General features: G+C 41.4%; 1 protein-coding gene across 5 annotated transcripts; it reads right to left on the bottom strand.

Annotated features, from left to right (window-relative positions):
- Nucleotides 1-1,460: 1,460 nt before the first annotated feature.
- eif4enif1 (eukaryotic translation initiation factor 4E nuclear import factor 1) lies at nucleotides 1,461-14,499 on the bottom strand. Of its 5 annotated transcripts, none has more exons than XM_086040174.1 (19): nucleotides 14,339-14,499; nucleotides 13,097-13,231; nucleotides 12,941-13,014; nucleotides 12,214-12,341; nucleotides 11,020-11,303; nucleotides 9,778-9,976; nucleotides 9,533-9,687; nucleotides 8,820-8,958; nucleotides 8,547-8,723; nucleotides 7,978-8,249; nucleotides 7,374-7,448; nucleotides 7,030-7,216; nucleotides 6,240-6,328; nucleotides 5,541-5,677; nucleotides 4,334-4,415; nucleotides 4,120-4,252; nucleotides 3,733-4,047; nucleotides 3,448-3,609; nucleotides 1,461-2,419 (listed from the first exon to the last, which is right to left on the bottom strand). In XM_086040174.1, the coding sequence occupies exons 1-19, from the start codon at nucleotides 14,483-14,485 to the stop codon at nucleotides 2,235-2,237; spliced, it is 3,075 nt and encodes a 1,024-aa protein (XP_085896300.1). In that variant the 5' UTR covers nucleotides 14,486-14,499; the 3' UTR covers nucleotides 1,461-2,234. The 5 variants fall into 5 exon arrangements, with proteins under 5 accessions (XP_085896300.1, XP_085896301.1, XP_085896302.1 ...); XM_086040175.1 differs by having other exon boundaries at nucleotides 8,547-8,654; XM_086040176.1 differs by having other exon boundaries at nucleotides 14,105-14,421.
- Between the last annotated feature and the right edge of the window lie 117 nt (nucleotides 14,500-14,616).

The raw sequence follows: 14,616 nt of genomic DNA, 5'->3' as shown, positions 1-14,616 counted from the left end.
TGACCCGTCAGTTTAAAGCATTATTCAAGTTCGCCAGCACAAATAAAAATCACGTTCAATGGCGACACAAAACTTCAATGATTAAGCTAATTGTTTCATCCCCTGTAAGGGAGACGAAGACCATAGCATGCAAGGACATGTAGAGCAAAATGAGACTGGTTTATGTTGGGCACAAGGAGATAATTCTGCAATTGCTTAAAACGTTGACCAGTCTTATGTTGAAAATAATCATTTAAAAGGTAAGACCAGTGCAGTATATGCGTGGTCAATTAACCCATTTCCAGTAACCACATAACTACTGTTGGAAATTGGCAGAATATTTTACACAATGTTTTGAGGGAAATTTTGCAGGCAATCTAAAATGCTGAACCCAAGGGTAAAAAAAAAGCTAATCTAAGATCAATCGTCACCAGAATTTATCTGGACTTCTCTACTTACGCCCACTTCAACCTCTGAAAATATCACCCAGGTATTTTGGATTTTATGCACATTAAGCTTTTTCCTGTCCATAGACGCCCACTACAAAGAAAATCTTTACCTTATCAGAAAACTGATCAATCGTCACCCAATATGTGGACAGGTTTACTTATGCCAACATCAACCTATGAAATTAGAACGATATCAGTATGTTGGATTTTATGGATAAGAGTTTTCCCCATTAAGCTTTAGTGAGCACTTACGGAAAGGAGACTTTAATGTCCATAAAATCACCAATATTAGGGTAATCTTTCTAAATTTGCAGTGGCATGAGTACAGATGTGCACATGCATTTTGTTAATTGGTCAGTTTTTAAACATTCAGTAATGTGAAGCTATTAATTTGTACTGAGTGCCTATGGGGAGGGAAAGGCTTAAATGGCCACACAATCCAAACTATTGTGGTGAGCGTTGATATTTTTACAGGTTGAAGTGGGCGTGAGTAGAGATGTGCACATGAATTTTGGTGGATTGATCGAGGTTTTCGGACATTAAACGTTTTAGGACTGTCCCACAGTATTAGCCAAGCTAGCATCAACATTTTACATAAATCCAGCCTAACAGTAGCCATTTTAGACTTAATTTGTAATGTGAATACAATTTAGCCTCTGACAAAAAGCAAAGAGCTTTTTTTGACTTTGGGGTGCCTCCACAACCATTGTTTTACCTGAATTAACGAAGTTGCAAATAAAACTACTAATTGGCAGGCAGAGGCCCCTGTCCCATGTAATAAACCTTTGCATTCCAAAAGTGTCATACAATTACAAATTGGGGCATGCTTCCAACTTAAGATAAATACTTTGCTTTCCACACCAACACTCAGGTTTGAGTGGTCCTATGTAGCCTTCTTGTAGTTTCATTTCCCTGAGAATACAATGACCTTGATAAAATAATTTCACATTCAAGCCACGTTTACATTTGTCAGACCACCCATACACATTTCATAAACTGACAATGGTGGAATAAATAAACTGTACATAAAGGTAATATTCCATACTGTTTGTCACAATTTTTATTAATTCTATCTGTGCTTTATAACTTAATAGCACAACAAACTGAATCCAGACACCTCCAGAAATTGCGAGACTGCCTCCTCTTGTGGCAGTTTGGATGGGAGAGGATACAGTTTAAAAAGGAAAACAAAACAAATACACAGAAGGCACAACCAGCAGTCCCTTGGAGTAGTCTTGAAATGATCCTGCTTGCCACATCTATCAAACTGAGCCACCAGCAAGGGAAGAGTAGACACCAAACCTCCCCATCCATCGCTTGCAGTAGCTCTCAGTGCAGTTCACGAGGAATACCAAAGTCTACAAGGAGTGCTACGAGCTCTTAGTGACAGTCTAACAGCATTTAAATGTCATAGTTTCACCTCCCCTATACCTAGAAAAAGAAACCATTGCTATATACAGGGGGAATAAGATAAGTTCCCATCATCTGTACAATCGTGAATATACATAACTTACTCCAAAATTTACTAGTACTCCAATACAAAAAGAGAGGGATGAAACAAACTGAAAGGGGTGGAAAAACAAAAAAAAACAATTGAAAAAAAAAAAACGAAAAAAAACCCTCAGCTGCAGTAACATCTCCATTGCCCGGCTTACATTTTTCTGTATGAGCTTTGACTTCATGGTTAGAGCCAAGAAGACTGTACAGGTTTGTGCCGTGGCTTCAAATTAAAGTTCACATTTAAATGCATCAATCAGTGGGAGAAAGAGAAAATATATTTCATAGTCCACCTCAGAATTAAGACCCTTAGGGCCGGAACTCCAACTCATCTACACTTATGACCTTGGCTGGCATGGAGGGGAGTTGCTGATCCAGCACATCAGATCCAAACCACTTGGCCAGGCCTGGAGGGGGACTTGTGTGTCGCTGGGGGCCATTTGTCCGATGGGGTCCTTGACTCTGAGACTGTGGTCCTGGGATGCTCTGGTGCACTGCGAGAGGAAAATAAAGTTAAAACAAATCCTCAAAGTATTCAAACACAATGGATGATGGATAAATCAAAACAGGGAGCTACTCACAGAGGTGAGTGCTGCTACTTTGGGAAACTAATGCACTATAATGATCGTCTTGCCAGACATCAAAGTGGCAGATTTGCCAGTCCTCACAATTTACCAGAATACCCAGAAGGCAGAAATCGGTACTCAACTCCTGACATTATATATGTATAAGAGAGCCTTTGGATTTCAAATGACAATTGCACCCTTTATTATCTGCATGTGTGTTCTCTTTCTACACATTGCACAAGTACACCATGCATCCCCTTGTTACATTATACATACAGCATGGGTGTCCATGCCTGCTTCCTTTATGCAGTTAAAAACAAAAAAACACAAGTGTCCAGCACATTGGCTCACGCACAAGCATGCTGTGGCGAGAGAATACAGACATGCGTTATTTTGGAATCCGAACGATCTATTATGTCACTGACTGTACTGGTGCACACACCTGACTTACGGGGGCAGGCAGTGTGGGTTTCCACTTAGAGACTGAATGTGAGTAAATGTTTGTCCGTCTCTATGTGTGCCCTGCAATTGATGAATAGTTCACCTTTTGCCAAAAGTCTGCTGAGATAGGATTTGGAGAATAAGTATAGAAAATGCAACAATTGACCTTAAAGTATCCATAAAGCCATGGATTTCAAAAACATGGTGTGCATCAGCTCTTCCTTAGTTGACTTTGGTGATTGTAAACCACTTGGTTTGTCAGACAGGTGCACATTGACATTTTCAGCCACAAATACACGTGTTCAGTGGTTTAATTCTGCATTTTAAGTTTGTCAGTCGATTGAATTATTGTCCCAAATAAATTTGTCTAGGCACAATGTTCGAAATATACAAGCCTTGCTCTGTTATTTACAATTCTTGCAACTGTGGCCTTTATTCTCTTAATGACTAGCATGTACTTGTGAATGGGTCTATTGAGATGGCCACAATGCATCACAACATTTGATTTGACTCACTTTGTCTCTGCTGCTGCATCACTGCCAGCTGCATCTGACTGTTTGCTCTGGGAGGTAGAAGCGGATGCCCTCCCGTTGCACTGAGAGGGTACAGGGTTTGGCCCAGTATTGTAGGGGGCAAGCCTTGAAGTTGCGCAAGGTCAACATGTGGTGGGTATATACCTGAGAATGACAAGAGGACTCAGACTTGTTCAAATTATGAGGCGCAGAATCCGCCAAATTCAAAAGGACGGCTTATTTATTAGCATGTTACGGAATAAAAGAATGTTCTGGGCAAATCTTTACCTGCTTGGACCAGCGCTGGGGCAAGCTGCTGGGGTTGGATTCCCTGTGCCAGCATTCGTTGAACCACACTGGGGTGGAGCTGGGGAGGTGGGCGCACCATTGGTACGTGGGACAGCAGCGGTACCGGGTAGATGGAACGTGGGAAAGTCGAGGGTGGTCCTGGCGGTGCCGTGGTAGGCGTATGATGTCCAGAGGAAAGTGGCCTGAGTCGCTCCTGGTCTTTGCTCGGCAATGTTTGAGAGAATGACTTCACACCACCGGGCTGGGCACCATTCCCTTCAATTGCTTCCAGGTGTAAACTGGGGGAATTGTTCTCTGTAATCAAAAGAGGAATGCCCAAGTTCAGTCATCTCTAATTCAGACTTAAGGCTAATGAAGGCTCTGTACCATCTTGAGAGTGCGCTGCTGCTGTTGGTGGTGCCCCTTCTTTGGTCTCTAATCGATTCGACTCGTCTTTGCTTTTCTCTTTTGTCGCATACATTTTGCGGATAACTGATGTAGGCGTAAATGACGGAGACAACTGTTGCAAGAGCAAAAAGAAATACTGTTGCGCTTCTATGGGACAACATTTCAGGGCAGGGAGGACAAATCTTATGCTTACCATACTGGTGACAGCACTGCCTGGTGAGTTTCTTCCAGCGGGCTGGGGGCCTGGACCAGGGGAGCGGTTAAGGCGCTGTGGACTGAAACAAGCACACCACATCTAAGCAAGCAAGTAAAACCAACCTAGTCTTCCACTTAGTTGGTTAAATGCCATACACAGCAATTTAGTTATGACTATAGGGGTCAAGTGCAATGAGCTGAGCGGTCCAATCTCCAGCTATTGAAGCTGGCTCTGAGGGTGTGGAATGTCATCTCTCTGGCAGAGAAAGCAGCCCAAGCAGTTGTGAGAGGTCAAGAAGTTCCTACTAGACAGTCAGGCTTGTCTGGACACATAGCTTGGGCTCTGGTACCCGTCCTCTTGAGAGAGGGGGTGGGATCACCCCGTTGGATGAGAGGGTAGCCTTCCTCCGCCTTCGGGTGGGTGGGTTGTTTTTGCACAGAACAACAGTTCTGAAACTCCACCCTTTTTGTAGTCCTTGGAAGGGATGTTTGAGAGTGACACCTGGAAGGGTGTCATTGGGAGGAACGTGCCCCCCACCCCCCTGACCCGAGTGATGTTCCATTATTGGACTCATGTGCTTGTCATGGATTGAAAAGCTGGAGAGGCCAACTCCCAGCTGGCCTAGGAATGCCTAGGGATCCTCCCCGGAAGTGCAGGACAAGTCTGGGCTTCCCTGCCCAGCTTTAGCTTCTGCCTCCGTGACCCAACCCCGGATAAGTGGAAGAAAAGTGATGTTTTTCTCACAATCCTGGTGTGCACGTTGGCCACCAGGGGGCAGAATACATATGCGAAGATTTGATAAACAGAAGACTCTAAGCTGCAATAATGCTAGTCTATTTTTTTTCACAATACAGTTCCTGTGGGTATCGCATGTTTTGTCTGCATGTGCTGCTACCGCTTGTGTTCAAATGTTAAACATTTATAATTACTGCAGCATTTATGCTTGTTTAATTGTGTGCTAGCATTAAGCTAGGGACCTTTGATGAAGTTTTTTTTGTTAAAAGGGTGTAATTCTTTGTATTATATTTTAGTAAACGTTAGCTGAAGTGGCAATAAACAGCTGGAAAAAAATTGGCCTAATTTTTCAAGAATTATTACTGTAATATATCTGCCAAACTGCTGCCCGTGAAGTTCATTGCAGCTAAGCCATTTGGAAGTTGAGGTACCGCTGTATTTAGTTTAAGATAAATGAGAAATCACTCACCGATTCCGAAAAGATTTATCCTGAGGCAGCCTGTTGTAGCCAGATGGGAACTGGTGATGGGCATGCAGTGCAAGATCCTGTTGGAATGCTAATGCTTCAAGATCTGCATGATTCACTGGCATTGAGAGCATCCTCATCTGGCAAAAAAGTAAAAGTTCAATGATCACTAATCTATTGTGAATGATTCATGCCACCTCTCAAAAGAAAGACTTCAAAAGAAAAAAGATGGTCAGAGATTACAGTATATCTATTAACAAATGGTACATAATGTAATTTACTAGGGCTGCAAGATATTGGAAAAACGTGTGATATGCCATATGGTTGTTGAATACAGCGATCGATATTGCTATATTTCACTTTCCTAAAAAAAAAAAAAACATTACCTAATGAAAGAAATCCATTTTTGTCATGTAGCAAATTCAACAAGTTCAATTTATTCTGAGCTAATTGTAATTATCCTAGATACTGTTCAACTATTGGGTGGCGAAGCACATTAAAGTTTACGTCTGACTGGTCAAATTCAGATAAAACCATACAATTCCATATGAAAATGATAGCATGTCTTTGCGATATGCATATAGCTTGAGACAATATCGTGATAGATATTTTTTCAATATACAGTGCAGCCCTATAATTTACAGAAAAGCGCAGATGCAAGCGAAGAATTAAATTCCCCCACTAAGGAAAAAGTCATGCTACCTGATGCTGGGCTGCAGATGCAGGGCTGATCGACCTGTGCATGTCAACATATTGATCAGGCATGATGGACTGAGCACCAACAGGAAAGCCTTGCGATAGAGAGGAAGACCCAGAAAGTACCCATCAACTGTTTTGTTTTGATGGTACCTCCCAAAAATTACATGGAACACTGAAGTCATAAACTGTCCCTTCAAAGTCTTAGTTGTAAAATGTATGCATTTATTATCCCCCAGAGGGAACATTAAAAACAAATGTTCACAGAAAAGGATGTTTAAAAAAAAAAAACCTGTCAAAATACTGTAATTTTCATACTATGCTACTTTTTTTTCCATAATTTGTCTGGTCCCGCGATTTATGGTATTTAGGTGTGACTTGTAATAAGAAAATTAGTGCTCGGACTCAGACTTTGAATAATGAATATCAGCAGCTCATGCTTGAGCAAAGTTTATCAACTCGAAGTAGTGTAAGCTCGGAGCATATTTTTGAACGCACCCACGATTAGGGAACAGGGATTTTGGGTGCGAGTCTGAACTCTATTATTCTTGATCTTTGTTTTAACAATATAAATTTCCCCCCAAAAAGTGATTTCTACTCTGTGACTTTTTTTTCTTCTTCATAATGATGCATTTTTTGACTGGTCCAATTTATACTAAGGAGCAAATTATAGTCTGACAAATATGGTAAGTATTAAAAGTCCTCTCCGGTGACGCGGGACAAGATTTAAAGGCATTGTGATTCTATGATTTCACAATTCTTTATCAAACAGGATGATGGAACCTTTTATTATTACCTGCTGGATGTTGCAAGCGACTATTGAAATAGTCGGGTGAGGGTGACCTCTGAGGGAAGAGAGGTGGTGAGGGACCCTTGTGCAGCAGGCCATGTAGAGAGCTGGGAGGAGCTGAGACCTCAGAGTTGCCCAAAAGGTTGCCAAGTAGCACTGGGGAGCGACTACGAGCAGGCCCTCCCAAGAGCTCCTATGTTGCAAAACACATTTTTAGGAAATATTACACCAAAATCAAAGAGGTGTTGCTCTTAATATTTATCAGCATAAAAAATTGACAATTTTAAATCTTAAATTCAAATCTAACGATGGTTGTTGTGAAATTGACACCCCACTTCCATCTCAAATACCTGGAATATGTTTTTCGATTGCTGAGGAGGCATCGGAACTTCGGTCAGTGCCACCACAGATTGGTCTGAAGATTGCTGCAATTACACCCAAGGAGATTGAATTTGTGAATGTGCAAAGGAACCCTTGCTTTCTCAAAGACATCAATCCCAATGAGCATCATGCAATGTGAAGCGAGCGGTAGAGGTTTGGAGTATGACAGACAAATATTAGCACAAATAAGGGTCTTGTCAAAAGCCCGAAAGGCATCAAGTTACTTGACAATTTCCTCAATCTGTATCCCATCGAGGTGCGTGTTTACGCAGTTACAAGCCAAGTGTTCCTTATGCAAGACTATTATGATGGATCTGGTTTTAACTTTGGGCAAGCCAATTCTCGAGTCATAATCAATTGTCAAAAATGCATGCATAGTCCGAAACATCAGCACAAGCTTCACTTGCATAAATGAGTGGCGCAGTGTTCACACCATGAGAATTCAGGCTGAGAAGCAAATTTATGCCCATCACTTATATTATTTCCAAACAATGGTTTTGTCATCTCTAACAGTGACCCATTCATTCAGCTGCTACTTGTTAGTCTAATACAAACAGTTACATAAGTACTTACATTGCTTGAGTTGGTTTTAGGATGAGTTGGCAGAGTTCCACTTGCCTTCATGCTGCTGACCAGTTTATTAAAGGCTGACATATCTGTGTCACGTGAGCGTGGACGAGCACTGGGACCACCTGTTAAAGCCTCCTCTAAGTGCTCAGCCATGAAGGGCGTCCCGTTTCCTCTCCGCGGAGGTGCTACCTTTTGCACTTGTGGTTCTGAGGCCAGTTTCATGCCCTTCATTCCCCCCTCGACCTCTTCCAGGGACAGCACTGCTCCAGAGTGAGCTGTGATTGGAATGATGCCGGTCACTTCACTTAGCTTGACAAATGCACAATAAGCCAACTCGTATAATTGGGGAGAGTTTTACTGTACATAAAAAAATAAAATGAAAAAATGCAGACTTTGGTATAAAGTTAATGACGAGGTTGTGTTTGGGATCCAAGAGGAACAAAATAATTTTGTTTTTGGACTACAACAAAAAAATGAAACGTGATGCCACAATTCTATTAAGTATACAGTGTAAACAAACTATTTCTATTGCATCAACGTACTGTACGGCCGAACTATGAAGTGGCACTCACTGTTTTCCCGTAGGCGAGCCTTGTTGAGAGAAAGGGTGGAGAGAAGAGGCTTCAGGTCTACTTTGGCCTTGTGCAGCAGCTCCAGTATGTCCACCTTTTCCTTGGACTCTGATGATTGAATGGGTGTGAAAAATGAAGCAGGACCTTGGCCAGAGGATGTGCCAAGGGCTTCAAGTCCTACAGAAAGGTGGGGTGGGGGGACGATGTTGCAACATTTTGTATAGCGTTGACTTTTGTCAGCGGTTGCTGGGGGAAGGAAAAGGAAGAATTTACCTGCTAGTTTTTCCAGTTCCTCATGCGGAGTGGACCTCAGACTGCTGGAGTGGCTGCCTGAAGGGCTCAAGTTGCTGGAGAACCACTGACTGAAGCGGCTTGCTGATACAGGCCCTTCCCCTAAAACATCCTCTATCATCTAAAAAGACAAACAGAGACTGTGACAGTGGAAAACCATCAAACACGAGCAGAGGCAAAGGATATGAATGCTATAGTGGCACTTACATTTATGCTGTTTTCCATCATCATTTATTTAGCACAAAATGTGCCCGAAACCACCAAGACAATTGTCCAATACATCAAGTCACAACTCACAATGTAAGGTCCTAAACCCCTCCAAAATTTGCCCAAACTATTGGAAGCATTTTGTCAATTTGATGAATGAGATGTAGCTGTCATGATGGGCATAAATTTGGAATAAATACAATTCAGTGATGAAGCAACCACCACCTCATATCAAGTCTGAACAGTCAAGATTATCTACTAGGGATGTTTACGATTACATATCATTTATCATGGATAGACACTTCGACCCCAGAGAGGGGGGAAAAAAAAAAAAAAAACCAGAAAGTGTAATTTAGAGGTGATATGAAAGCGTCTTAATCTTTAGTTATTAAATCAAAGAGTACTATGACTAAACAGTGACAACCCATTAGTGAAATCCACACCTGACCTTTGGCCTTCAAAACACCTCCGTGCAACCCAGTACTTACAGACGCCAGTCCTGGCATGGTCTTCTCCAGATTGAAAAATTCATTGAAGTCAAAGTCACCAGTGGACTGCTCTGGCAGCACATCAGGGTGAGGAACCTCCTGATCAGCTGAAGACCGCAAACTTACGTTTTGCTCCTCTGGCTGTCCATTACATTCTACGGATTCACATAATTACACCAAGTCCTAAGTAACAGCACCGCGGCGGCCCATTCACAAGTTAGAATTGAGAACCATTTTAAACTTGCCTTCTTTCACAGACTCTGTCCTCTTTCTTGAGCGCCTGGACTTACGTCTATCATCTTCCAACATCTTATCATCAAATCCGATGAGCTCGATAGTCTCTGACTGGCTCGTAGGACCTGCGGAGAACCACTCTGGCTCCTCTTCTGCGTAAGAGTCATTCCTTCTCCGTTCACTAAACACGCGTTTGTCTCCAAAATCTCTCTGCAAGAGACCAAAAAAAAAAAAAAAAAAAAAAAAAGGCAAGCAACGATCAATCACATGATGGGACCACATTGGCAAAGATACTTGATAGCTGCAGTGGGACAATGAAGGCTATTTTTAGTTACTGCTGCATACTAACGCAAGATGAAATAATATCTGAGATGTACGAAGGCCTGCAAGAAAGGGCAAATTGATATTTCTGCTGTGTAAATTACAATTTAACCTCAGCGCATTTAATACTAAGAAAGGCCAGCCAACCGTCGCACAACCCTAGTCATACTTGAAGTTTTTCTAAATTTCATTTCGACAGGGATGCAAACTTTGCGAACCGAAGTGCCACTAGCTCGTGGCTTTCACCAACTTGCCGTCAAACTTGAAAAAGCATATTGAGGTAAGATGAAAGTTTATCAAGGGATGTCGAGGCTGTGATACAATTAGATTTCAAATATCATGAGTTTATTAATTCATTGCTAGCCTATATGTAGTACATAAATGTACTAGCTAGCTAATGCTAAATATACCCCATTTCCTATGGCTGAGTACTTAGCGAGACATGCCATGGTGGTCTGGCAAGCAACAGGCTGTGATTCGATGTTGAAAGCTTTTTAGTGGACATTTGTAAGCAATACTAATTACTTCTTGCCAGTTTTGACAACTTACATCAGTGGCCCTCACACATCCCAAATTTGGATGCACATTTACCTATCAAATGTTAGTGATGACACGCTATTGGTTGGACTTTTTGCCCCATTACAATACTTCAGGTAACTAATTGTAGTCATATCTTCCGCTCCATGAAACACACCCTAATGCTCAATAGTACACAAAGATTGCACACATTTTTTCCCTCCTTGCATTACTTTAAGACGTTCTAAAACCATTAATTTTAAACTTTTACTTGAGTAAAAAGCTGGAATTGATTTGCTGTCTTTTTAAATGTTAATATCAATTCTTCTACTTGAGTAAATGAACGTGAATACTTTTGACACCTATGATCAACACCTATGTGAGCCTGATTTAGAATGAAAGCAAGATGAACCAACCCTGAATCTTTTGTCTTTGAAGTCTCTGACATCCCGTTCCCTTTCCCTTTCCTTCTCTAGGCGGGCTTCCCTTTCAAAGGCTCGGGCAGCAATGATGCGACCACTTCCAATTCTTCGCGACCCTCCTAAACGGAGAGTCTCATTCTCCTTATTTTCAAGTGGGCTGATTGGTCGGGAGGAGTGGAGTGCAGGTGCAGCATTGCCTTGGCAGCCACCTCCAAAGCTGCGACGCTGTGGGCTCAGTATGACATCCAAGTCGTCCTCCTTTAACCTCTCACGAGGATCTGAATATAAATAAACCGCACACACTATTCCAAGTGTTTTGAAAATTTGACAACACAGAGGACTTAACAACCCTGACAAATTTGAACAAACAGGGGGAAAAAATAAATAAAGTAAGATAAAAAAATAAATAAATTAAAAAAAATCACCAAGTATATAAAATGAGGCTTCAAAATCATTTGGGTGATTGGAGGAATAAAGCTATTCTTTTGACTGCAGCGTAGGCATATCCTCCAAATGTACTGAAACTACACCTAACACAACTATCAAACGAAAACAACAACCTCCAAAAAATGTATGCGTACTCATGGCCAACAATGGTGTGCTCTGAAGCAGTCCCACCAGTGGAATATCCAACAATCATTTTCAGGGTGTAGGCATAGCTAGTTAGTTAAATGCAGTCTCAGTTGTACAGGATAACCACTGAAGGTACTCGACTTCTTATACAGTATAGTGAGGGAGAGGAGAGAGTCATGTTTAAAGTGTGGCACATGGTGCCATTTTGGTCATGGCAATTTATTTTTTCTGTCTAACAGTAACATTTTATCTCCGCAATTGAGTTTCACGTAGTTCTCAGTCTTTGCACCTTATTAGCAACTCTTGAAACATGTACAAAGTATTTAGAAATAAATACCCGAATTCATTTTACAAGGATCTTAATCACAACTTTTGGCTTGATAGAATGCATTTGGTGTGGTTAATTTTTATATTACTTTCAAATTGTTCATTTAAGTTGAACAAGGGCTTGTCAGGAGAGATAATGGTATCCACGAGCAGACAGTGCTGTCAGTAAAAGTATTATTTTCATTCACTGAGATCAGAGACAAAAGCATGTATCGCCAAATAATACAATCAAATTCTCGATTTCTCCACCCAAGTCAAGTCTACTTAACTGATGCCCCTGTAAAGTACCTGGGATTCTTCGTTTCAGTGGAATTCTATCCTCCAAATGCTCCTTCTTAAAGCCTTCCATCGGAGAATTACGCCCTGAGGTGGGATACAGTGAGGCGTGCCACTTCTCAGGGTCCCAGACGCCGTCACTGCATTAAAACATTTGAAATGAGAATAAAAGACATGCTTGACTGACAGACCAAGATGACATGACAGGAACCCACAACTTATTCTGTTGTATAAATGCCAACAGGTGGATACAGATTTATTCTACCTCCACCTGATGGGAGAGCACAGCTTTTCATTGATTTGCTTATCACTATACACCACTGGCAAACATAAAAAAAAGAACAGTTTTTGCAATTAATAAACCATTTTCAGACAAATTAAGTGACATGAGATCAATTCTCGAGGCACCCCTGACAATCTTGCATGGCATACTAGTGTGTGACAGCCCCCTTGCAGGGAATCACTGGATGAGACTTGCACATCTCGTCAACAACAATTCACACCTACAGGCAATTAAAGTCTGCCATAATCCTAACAGTGATGTTTTGGGAATGCAGGAGGAAGTCGGATTAACTGGAGAAAACACTGATTCTCCAGGGAAGGGCCCAGCCCAAAATCCCAGGACCTTTGACAGCAAATACATTCATCACCATTCACTATAGTTGCCTTCTATTGCCAAAACTCAAAGCTTTACGCTCCAAAACACATGATTCACGTGCATCTTGCAATACATGCTTACCTGTCGTATTTCTCTGACAGACAGTCTGGCCTTTCATTGGAGATAGGTAGTGCTTTTATATCAAGAAGCTCCTCCTAAATATTGACAAACATTAAGTATTGCTACACTTTTGAATGCATCAAACAAAAATGGAAACTACTTGTCCCCCTGCATCACCTTGGTATATCTATGTGGAGTTGTTGCTGCTGGTTCTTTAACCTGCTTTATGGCAGCATCACCTCCATTCTTCTCTTCAACACAAGCGTCACCGTCCATGGCAGAAACACAGCTTTGATGCAAGCGATAACTCCGCTGGGGGGGGGGAAAAAGGTTTGCTATTTTCAAAGAAAATAAGACACAAGTGGCTGCATCAAATAACCCTGATAAAATATGGGGCCACTATGAGCCAAGTTGTGGTGGCCATGCCATAATCGGTACTGACTGGCCCGGCATCGACATAGGATAAGTAGAGGTATCTTGAGAAATCTTGATGTCGGTGAGTCGAAGTGGATTTTGAAAGCCACCTAAAAGATCTAACCAAGTTAATACCCCCTGTATCGTTAAAAATTCAAAGATCTTATGTCAATAGGCACAGAAATGCTAGCTTAAATATTAATTTTCAGTAAATTAGACTGCTTTTACAGGTATGAGGGGGGAAAAAAACTTCATTTTACTTGTGTTCTATGCATTAATTTATCATGACTATATAAATGTTGGGACTAATTTCCCCCCTCGCCTTGAGAATGGTGCTCAACGAATAAACTTGCCTTAAAGCCGTGAAACTGGTGGTCAGTAGTCAATCAACAACACATGCAAAAAAATATTTACGAGGAAGTGGTGAAAAAAGACCAAGACGACCGCAAAATAAAAGTTTGTCCAATCGTTGCAGGTACTGAAATCCACCTGACGATGCTATCCAATTAACGAGTTAATTGATTACAGCCTGAAGACTCATCAGCGGGTAGTAACAACCGCAATCCGGCAAATTGATAGAAGCTGCACCGTAACCTGAATTTGTAGAAAGCAGAGTTAATAAAACTTCAAATCAATATCACACTCTGAGAGCGGTGCATGATTTTTTTTAAGAGTCCGACACTCTTAACTGTAACTGAATAAAAAACGAACGCGAAGTGCACAATTCACAGCTGTCTGAAAATATACCACAATCACAAATAAATGACTTACCCGGTATGACGTCTGAATGTGAAAGTGGTTGACCCGTAGTTCACGTTATGTCAGCTAGCTAGCTAATCTAGCCGCTTTAGCTAGCTAGCCAGCTAACTAGCTGGGGGAATGGGATAATGCCCACCCACCAAATTTTACTGCGGCCGACTTGTTAAAGTGATTTATGACAACGGACTGAACTAGGGTCACTTGAAATAACTACAAAGTTGGAATATTCTGAAATAGTAATCTTACTTGACTACACGTTCTCTCTTTTCTGAGTCGTAGCACCAATTTTTCTCTGATCGCCGCTTTAAGAAGGTCCTCAGAAAGCTGACACAGTGCCCCTCGCGCCTTTGTAGAATTTGAAAGTCTGATACTGGTAGGTTTGCTATCTATCATTGATAAAATTAATATTACAGAAGTAATTTACTTATAATAAGTATACAACGGTTGGGTAGGGAAAAAAATCAAAATTATTTTGTGAAGCTGTTGTCACAATTTATGCAAACCATTGATTTGTGAAAAGGCAT

This window comes from Filicampus tigris, chromosome 9 (assembly GCF_054856515.1).
Source record: "Filicampus tigris isolate MCC_2025a chromosome 9, RoL_Ftig_1.0, whole genome shotgun sequence".
Classification (NCBI taxonomy): Eukaryota; Metazoa; Chordata; class Actinopteri; order Syngnathiformes; family Syngnathidae; genus Filicampus; species Filicampus tigris.
Note: the sequence above shows the minus strand (reverse complement) of the source record. Positions and strands in the feature narration are given on the sequence as shown.

Bases quoted from the DNA above. Each gene is read 5' to 3' on its own strand.
- eif4enif1 (XM_086040174.1), bottom strand. From the start codon at position 14,485: ATGATAGATAGCAAACCTACCAGTATCAGACTTTCAAATTCTACAAAG. The intron at 13,015-13,096 runs GTGATGCAGGGG...GTCAATATTTAG, and splicing joins CTCCACATAGATATACCAAG to GAGGAGCTTCTTGATATAAA. The intron at 11,304-12,213 runs GTACTTTACAGG...ATTTATATTCAG, and splicing joins ACTGAAACGAAGAATCCCAG to ATCCTCGTGAGAGGTTAAAG.